This window comes from Notothenia coriiceps, unplaced genomic scaffold (assembly GCF_000735185.1).
Source record: "Notothenia coriiceps isolate Sejong01 unplaced genomic scaffold, NC01 NC01_scaffold00028157, whole genome shotgun sequence".
Lineage (NCBI taxonomy): Eukaryota > Metazoa > Chordata > Actinopteri > Perciformes > Nototheniidae > Notothenia > Notothenia coriiceps.
In genome coordinates this window covers 144,037-153,564 of record NW_011360858.1, presented here as the reverse complement: position 1 = coordinate 153,564, position 9,528 = coordinate 144,037, and the positions used below count along the sequence as shown (strand labels likewise).

At 40.4% G+C, this 9,528-nt stretch overlaps 2 protein-coding genes across 2 annotated transcripts; one reads left to right on the top strand and one right to left on the bottom strand.

Moving 5' to 3' along the window:
• Positions 1-965: 965 nt before the first annotated feature.
• LOC104958053 (zinc finger and BTB domain-containing protein 48-like) lies at positions 966-2,834 on the bottom strand (the record flags this gene model as incomplete). The annotated part of the gene is made up of 2 exons (XM_010785761.1): positions 2,688-2,834; positions 966-1,471 (listed from the first exon to the last, which is right to left on the bottom strand). A coding segment is annotated over exon 2 (478 nt), but the record flags the coding sequence as incomplete, so codon positions are not given.
• Positions 2,835-2,949: 115 nt separating this feature from the next.
• LOC104958057 (uncharacterized) lies at positions 2,950-6,062 on the top strand. The gene is made up of 5 exons (XM_010785765.1): positions 2,950-3,266; positions 4,582-5,109; positions 5,192-5,402; positions 5,570-5,700; positions 5,883-6,062. Exons 2-5 carry the CDS (start codon positions 4,639-4,641, stop codon positions 6,060-6,062), a joined length of 993 nt encoding a protein of 330 aa, XP_010784067.1. The 5' UTR covers positions 2,950-3,266; positions 4,582-4,638.
• The last annotated feature ends 3,466 nt before the right edge of the window (positions 6,063-9,528 follow it).

Here is a 9,528-nt window from a genome sequence, read left to right as displayed (position 1 = left end):
TCCCGCAAAAATTGCGAGGGTTATCGAGTATGACACACACGCACGCACGCACGCACGCACACACACACACACACACACACACACACAATGTTGGTATTTAGTCTCCTGATTTTAAATGGGAATTAAATAATTTGAGTATTCCCAAAGCACCAGTGTTCTGCATTTTGTGGGCCAACTGTACTGTTGCACAGTTTTGGAGGATTCATAGCTAACCCCCCCCCCCTCTAACATCACCAGAAGTCATAATATAAGGGGTCATTTCTCAAAATTTTCCGGACCGACCTAGTATGGTCTGGTCACCATTTCCATAGCCCAACAAAAAATATTTCCCACCAGCCGCCACCTTTAACTTGTTACTCCACTATTTTAATTTTTAGAGATACAATCGGAGTATCTAAAGCTTTTAAACAAATGTAGTGGAGTAAAATTACATGATTTCCTTTTTGAATGTAGTGGAGTAGAAGTATAAAGAAGCATAAAATACAGACGTTTTTCTTTGCAATTGTACTGTATATTTAATAAGTTAGCTTACTCTTTATAATTGCATGCCTTTTTTACCTGCTATGCCACTTTTGCTGTGAGACTTTAAAGTTCCCTGCTGCGGGGACAGAAGATGAATACTGATTCGGATTCTGAAAATGTAAATACTAAAGATGCAAGATTTAAAGATTCAAGATTCAAAGGCTTTAATGTCATTCTTTGTTTTCGTGTTTTCTTTCTTACTTTGTATCTTCTTTACCTGTGCTCATGTATGCACCATATACACCAAGGAAACATCCTCGTATGCGTAAACTTACTTGGCAATACACCTGTTTCTGTTTCTGATATCAATATTCCAATTACTTGTATATAGACTATTCTGCACAATTTCCATTATATTTTATTTTATGTACTTGCACTATTAACTGTTTTATTGTGTTGCACTGTGGGAAGAGCCTGTGACTTAAGATGTTCATTGTCATAACTACACTGTGTACATATGACAATAAAAGCTTTGATTCTGATTGAGTAAATGTACTTCCCACCTCCGGATGTGGACTTCCTGGGTCGGCCTCTTTTACGTTTGAAAGGCTGGGAATCAGCAGGGTTCTCCTTGAACTGCTGACACAGGGAGAGAGCCTCAGGAACGCCCAGGCTGGCGGCTGCATGCTGAACCTTCTCCAGGTTGTCAGCCTCCAGCTTCAGCTCCCCGGTGTAGAGGAAGTTCAGCAGCAGCTCCAGGCCGTCTTTGGGGCACTCCTGGAGGCAGAACTCCATGCAGGGTGCAGCGGCAATGTTGGACTGCTGGAAGAGGTCACTGAAGCAGGCCAGGATGCTGCGGTGGGCCAGGTAGACCACCCCCCCTCCCACATTCAACACTGCATCACAGAACCTGCCCACCGCCCTCTGCTGGTTCAGGGAGGAGAGGACGCGCTGGGCATGGCTGCTCTCTGCCGGAGGCATCCCTCTGTTTACTGTGGGATACTGCTGACTGAGAGACAGGGACATCATACTGCATGTTATTAGTAACTTAGCATTGTAGTATGTGTAGCATTGAACATACATATCAGTTAAACAGAGTTATTCATCTAGTTAGTTTATTAATCTGTGCTTAAGGGGAAAATATTGAGTCAAACCAATGGCCTTTAAATCCCTTATTTTATCTTGCAACCAGTTTAAAACCCAAAGATATTCAGTTTGCTGGTACATATTTCAAATCAAAGCAGTTTTTAAATGTGTACATTTACATAGGGAGAGCCGCATCCTCCAGGTACGACCTTGGTGGGAAGCTATCGTGTGGTACAACAGGTCGAGTTGACCAAACAGTTTCTAAGCACAATATCATCATTTAGTTTTACCATATAAAGTAAAATAAGAAATTGCCACTACATTGCATATTAAGTTTCTTTCAAATTATGAATTATTTGAAATCTAATATAGAAGTTGTACGTTTTTGTACATTTTATGTGTAAATATATATATTTCTCGTCTACTTGACTCTAAATATAAGCTGTATTTCTACCTATCTCTATTTGATGATGGTTTGTTGTAAATGCATGTATTTTATCTTTGAAAATGACTTTTTTTAATCAACAAGGCATGAAATGCAGTTTCCAAATGTGAATGGCTTTGGGTGTTCTTGGACTAAACTGTCCGATAAAACTAGATTTGTTGATATTGAACTTTAGATCCTCCAGATCTTTAATACTATAAAATAAGGTATAGCATTATTTATATTGGTGGAAATCATTATACAATGTTGAAGTAAAAAGTACTAAAAAATATCAAAGGTGCAAATCCAAAATACACAGAATGCAAATAAAAAACACCCTTAGGTTGACAATACTGATTCGGATAAATTAACAGCCATGATGTTGCAAATACTTACAATTGCATCTACATAAACAAAGAACATCATTTAGAAGTGTTACATATTTAAGACAGATTGAAATCACTTGTGCATCATGTTAAATTATCTACTTTAACAAATGAAGCTTACTGAATTACATTTATTTCAGTGATGGCTCCATAGCATATACATTTTTTAAATATAATTTAAGCTGCTCACGTATACTTTCCTGGAATAATCCTATGTCTGCTTTAGAGGCTGCCTAAAATAAAATGATTGCAAGCCCCTAGCTACCTACGCAGCTCGACGTTTATTTTCCAGCACATTTTTAAAGACGCTCCCTTAGCATGGTACGCACCCGACAGCTGCATCACCTCTGCAGTATGGAGGAAAAAAATGTGATTTATTTCCTATATTGCTGAGAAGCTGCAGCCATTTCGTGTTCTCCAGCAAATAGTTTGCAAAACGTAGCAAAGCCGCTTCATGCACCTTGTTTTCGTTTCTTGTAGGCCCCTAAAAAGCTGCAGAAGGAAGAGGATGTGACGCTTTTTATGCGACCGAACTCCGGGAAAAATGCTTGTTGTCCATGATTAAACATCTACAAGCACATAAGTAACAATGTAATAGCCTCACATATAATTATTATCTGTGCCTACATTCATTTCGTTCTTTTTGTTGAGTTCATTCATATTTCAGATCAAATGTAATAGTTCTGCGTAGTTAAATGTAAATAATGAAACTCAGGGGTAGCCTTTAGTCGACCATCTGGAAGCGGCGTCTGTTTGTGGCTCACACATGTTAGTTAGCTTGTTAGCACTGCTGCAGAACAGTTGGCCATTTCCTTGGCTTCACTTTTCCTAAATAAGAACGGTATCTATTTAGCAAAATCACCACGGGTCGACTTCATATTTCTACGTTGTCTTTACACAATTGGGGGGTAAGTTTTTTCTCCTCCTGAATGCATTAAGATCAGATAGCAGTTAGCATAACTGTCAGTTGTTTCAGTTCTGTGATGGGTAGACGAAATCTATTAAATGTTTGTAAAATGTATTGTATAACAGCGAGTTATACTGTCGTATGTTGTATGTGTGTTTTTGAATATTGCTCCACATGTTGATATACTAAAGTACATAGAGTACGTATACTGCTACCTTGTTTTATGTCTTACTGTGGTTAGCTTAGCATTCAATTGCTATCGAACTGCTGCAAAATCAAACCAATATGTGTTGAATTAAGGTTTTTAAATATTTTTCTTTTGCTTTATACTCTACTACATTTGAAAGGAAAATGGTTAAGTTACTAGCCACTTTTTTAATTTTAAATAACAAATAAAGTATGCTATTTTATTGTGGGATGAGATAAGACATGAATGACAGTGGTGTAAGTAACCAAGTACATTAACTCAAGTACTGTAGTTAAGCACAATTTTGAGGTACTTGTACTTTACTTGAGTATTTACATTTGTTGTTACTGTGTACTTCTACTTCTTTACAATTCAGATGTTAATAGTGTGTTTTTACTCCACTACATTTATGTAGTACTTTTTTAGTTACATTGAATTAGATTATAGATAAACAAACACTTTAAAAATACTTTAGATTTACCTGTATTACATTCGCATTCTACCGAGCAGTACATCAAATAATCGAAACTAGTTCCACCTTTTCCACCTTGATAAACACATTAATCAGTAATTATGATCAAAACATATAATATTAATGATTGTGAACATGGCCAATCTGCATAATGAGTACTTTTACTATTGGTACTCCAAGTATATTTCGATGCTATTACTTTTACTTGAGTAACATTTTTATTGCAGGACTTTTACAGAGTATTCCTAGTCTGGTACTTCTACTTTTACTTAAGTACACGATCTGAGTACTTCTTCCACCTCTGATTAATGATCCTCGCAGTACATTCGCACTCTACCCTGCATTATATACAATAATGTGACATACACGTTATTGCGTCAACAATTGTGATCAGATAACATAACATTTATTGTGAAACGGACCATTCTGTCAAATGTTTTTTTGATATTTGTTTTCTTTTTTTGCAGTACTTTACATTATTTCTACACTTTAATAGTAATACCTTTATTTAAGTGTAAGAACTAACATCTTCCACAATTGGTTATTGCTGAGTTACTTAGTGAAGGCACATTTTCAGCTATTCATTTTGACCCTAGTCAATGTACTGGTGACCCCTGTCCTTTCAGATGCTAATTGTCTCTTTTTCTCTATTTGCAGCCCGCCCCCTTTTTGTTTTAATCAACACCCACAAGAGTAGTTGTTGATCACAGAATCATGAAGGCACATAAACCCACACAGGTGAAGGGCCATGCTAAATCTCAGAAGTGGAAGGATGTGAGGGGCAAACGGAGCCGGCCCCCCATCACTTCCTCTGAGCTCAACTCCAGTCCTGTCGTGGCCAAAATGGCGGTGGTGCACAAAGCGTCTCAGAAGAAAAAGCCCTCCGTCAAGAGATTAAAGAATAAAGCAAAGCCTGTCTCTGGCGCCAAGACAAACACCCCTCAGTCTGTAGTTCAGAAACCTCCCACACAGGCTAATGGAAGCTTAGTGTTTAAAATGGACAATGATTCAAATGACTCCATGGAATGGAAGAAGTACTCCCAGTCTATTCATGGGAATGGTGTTAAGACCTCAGGTAAAATAGAAAATATAATCCCAGTTAGACTGGAGGGAGGGTCTCTCCATAACTGTGCAGAGAGAGATGATCGACGAAACCACGCAGTGCTCGTCATGCAGAAGAATCAGGTATGCTTTGGAAAATTAAGTAAAGGTCTGACAACTAAGATGTTTGTTTTTTTGACTAAGCATTACATTTCCTCTCCCTCAGACCCTGTGTTTCCGTGGGAAGTGCCACCTGACCTGTCTGTACGGCCGGGTGGAGGTGATGGGGTTCACCATTGAAGAAGGCCAGCAGTCATATCCTCTCTTCTCCCCAGCATCACATTGTCCTCTGACCATTAGAGCACTGGAAAACTCTGATCAGACCAGAGATGACAAAACCGAGGCTTCACCCATCCTCAAAAATTACCTGACATCAGGTGAAGCAGCTCGAACCATGTTATAAGGGAGGGGTCAATTGAATGCATATTCTATTAATTTAGCCTATTTCAGATTAGGATGTCTCAGTTGGTGACACATTCAAAGCTGTGTTTTAGAAACATATTGTTTTCTATCCGTACTTACTGTTTGAATTTCAACGTTGCAGCATCACGGAAGAAATTGCTAAAAAATGTTACAACAAACTCCTCCATCATCCTGCTGGAGCCCATGGAGACGCCTCTGACGCGGTTCCTGTCGAGCTTCTCAGATCTCAGTGAACTGTTCAGCCCCCCAGTGGTGAGTTTACTGACAGTGTTCACCTGATCGCAAGAAATGAATCAAAACTGAATGTGGAATAGAGCTGGAACTGGGAGACGATGAGAATCTGAGCAGAATTCATGAATAGGTTAATGTTTTAGGTATTTTTCTAAATTCTTGCACGTGTTAAACAGAATCTTTTCTCCCCTGTTTGTTTGCAGAGTGAACTCATGTCCGCTGTTCTTGACACTCCACTCAATGGTCTGGGGATGATTCCTTTGGTGGGAGCCATCGAGGGCCTGAAAATGTCAAAGAGCTACAGAGAGGCTCTCAACATGGTGGTCGGTGCCTGCAGAGGTAAGCTCCTCTTAGATATGCCACGAAAGGTTATTGAACACTGAGGTTATCTTGGTCTCATGTTTGATTCATGTTCAAGATCACTGTCAAAGCATGGAAGCCAGGGGTGTCCAAACTACGGCCCAGGGGCCAAATGCGGCACATTTTGAAACGGCCCTCAGCTAATTTAAAAAAGTATAATGAAATGTGGCCCACGAATGAAACTTGTGCTTGTAATATATGGTACTTCTTAAATATATATGTAACACACCAATATATTACACAGTATTCATGTGTTAATACGCCCACTTTTCAAATAAATGCAGTCAATTGAAGTTAAAAACATTTTCAAACCAATCATAGTTGATAAAAAAAAAAGCCCAATAACTTAATTACATAACAAGCTTGAAATCTACCCTTCATATTTCCTCTTTTTATCAATCTGAAGCTCCTGTTTTAAAGAATGTGCTGCCAACAAAATAAATGAACCGTTTACGCCGGTTGCTAAGCAACATCGTTATGGGGAAATGCAAGTTAGCGTCCAAATGGTTGGAAGATAAGGAGGAAGGACAATCAATACTGTATATAGTCAATGTGAGGTAAAGTGTGTCGCCAAGGTAAACTTATGAAATTTTAAAGCTCCATCCGCATTTCCTACTGTCAGGTGGGTAGAACAGAAGACCCACTAGGACAGGTAGGTAGTTTTGGCTCCCCAGTATAAGTATGCACAAGAACTAATAAGACTATCAACAGTGGGCACAGCACATAACCTACATATCTTCTAACTCATCAAGGAGACGTTTCAATAAGAGCCCCCTGAAGGTTCCGTTGTTAGGAAACTAAGACTTATACCCGGTCTTCTGTCTAGCTTTTTTTGTTAGTCGTTTTTACAAATATAACTCTTCTAACTAGTGATGCAACTGTCTTTCAATACAAAGTTTTGTTGCAATATTCCAAGGAGGCCATGAAGCGTCCCGGCTTTGCGGCTCGGAACGTACCGTGTCGCCATTTCTTTAGCCCCGGAGTTTTTATTTTCAAAACTGAAATAAAAAGATAAGTGAGGGTGTCGTAAGGACGCTTTCGGGTTGAGCTTAATGGACCAACAGGGCTGGGTGAATAATACCCAGGTCGCTTTATCCACCGGGTGGTCCACTCTTGGTCCGACAAAAATCAAATAAGCACGGGCCCACACTCTTCCCGGCAGTGGAAAGTTTGAACTAACTTATCGAATACGCGTCCTACGTTTTTGACGCCTGTTCCCAATTTTAAGGTACTACGTTTTTGTTATAGGACCACGCTACTCTATCCACACATCCTGGCTTAAGGACCCGAGCAGCTATGACTACTCCAGATCCCACAACGTCCTCAAGACTAAAAAAAACGGTCCTCCAGGTCGCACTGCCGTCCCAGACCTGAAGTCCACACGATTTACGTACGCATATTCGAAGAGAAGCCCGAGCAATCAACCAACGCCGACACACGAAAGGACAGTATTCATGTTTCCTTGTTGTCATCTCTATATTATTTATTGCCAAAAAAGTTCCCCAAATTTACTACTACGAGGAAAAATTCTCCCTTCTACTTCCCAGCGCTGTCGTCAAGTCTTGCAAGTTCCGAGAACCACTATACAGTTACACATTGTAATCCATGTTCTATATTGTCACTCACCGTAATTTTTGAACTTAATTTTTACGTCCAAACAAAAATAAAGTGAAATAGGCAAAATGTACAGATTAACACGACTCCGACTCGATCGATGACATGCGAAACCAGAGGAACGGAGGGGACGAGGGACCTTGAGACTATACATGCTTTGTCCACACTCACCATTGAACGAATCTCCCCCCGACACCCGAGAGGCCACTTGAGCAGGTCTCGCCAGTGCGTCCCCCACGCATACATATTACCGGCACCGCAGCAGGAGTCTTTTGAACCTAGTACATCTCCCTTGTGACTCACTGGGGCGACCTGACCTCACCCTGTGCACACTCTAGCCCCTTCTTCCGCCTAGTACAAGGTGGTCGTTGACTTTGGGTTTAGACACCTAGCTCTCGGGTTGTTTCGTGTACTAAGTCGTTGACACGTGTCCTCTCTATGGCATATAAATTCAGGGTCTCTCCCGGACTCGACTGAAAACTCGGGTCGGGTACACAACTACTGCTGCCACGAGAGAGACGAGCCCCTCGCAGACGCGGTTGGGTTCCCCCCCCAAGAGAGTTTGAGCGTCCATGGCGGAGGTTCAGGCAGATGTACTGCACACTGGCTTCACCGCGTGCACACGAGAACCCGCGCCAGACTACACACTTCCTCTGGACCTCTACATTAAGTATATTAAGTTATATTAGTGCAAAATTTGTTATCACCTCCCTTTGTCTTGCACCCCCCTAAAAGTCTATTTGTACTTTCCTAATCAAACTTGTAAAACACCTTTTTCCTAAACTTTCTAATAACAGATAATACAGAAAAGAATCCCTCTTCTCCCCTAAATACGGTTTAGTTCGTAATAGAATAAAGTATCGACTAGGGACCCGTTCCATGGTCCGCACTGTTATAACAGTATCAGTCACTCATAGAGAGAATACAGACCTGCTAATTAATACTTCAGTGTCGTGTTTTGTCAGATCATCATTGTATATGGGGAATTATAATACTAAAAGTAAAACTGGATCATAGTAAGCATGTGTTTATTTGGTTGTATGTTGAAATAACTCGAACTACCACGGACCAGCTGTCTTTTTAAGTATAAAGGAGATAATACCAAAGAAACGTTCTCCGTTAGTTTCAAAAATGTCCTTTACACTGTTGAATAGGAAATATGTGAATGTTGGTATAATAAAAGATGATCTTTTCCTTTCTACAGTTGATACGTACAAAAATATGTCCGTAACCAATTTCCGAAGTCTCCAAATCCCCGTACTAGTTTGAATGGGTCTTCACCAAGGCACTGCAAAGCGGTTTGTTTCCGTAGTTTCCGCCTTGCACTTGAGACAGACTGGCCTCAGTGGAAGGTTCCATAGATGTGATGGTCACGACGTTTGGTCTGTGTGTGTGTGTTGTGTGTGTGTGTGTGGTGTGTTGGTGTGTTGTTTTTTGTGTGTGTGGTGTGTGTGTGTGTGTGTGTGGTGTGTTGTGTCGTGTGTGTGTGTGTGTGTGTGTGTGTGTGTGTGGTGTGTGTGTGTGTGTGTGTGTGTGTTGCTTGTGTGTTGTGTGTGTTGTGGTGGTGTGTGTGTGTGTGTGTGTGTGTGTGTGTGTGCAGAAGTAAATGCAAAGTAAAAGTTTCGTGGAAGTTACACAAATTCTACTTTTATACATTATTTACATAATCTTTACTTTAATGACCAAGTCATTCACAACTACTCCACGCCTTACTTGCCAACTGAACCGGTGTAAAAAACCTTAGGTGTATGTCTCTACTCGGTTGGTAGTCCAGAGGGACACTTTCTGTTTGTAACACAAGTCAATACTGAAGGTAGTCCCACAGGTTTGAAAAAAGTGACTCCCGGTGTAAATTTTGAGATCGGTGAAACCTCA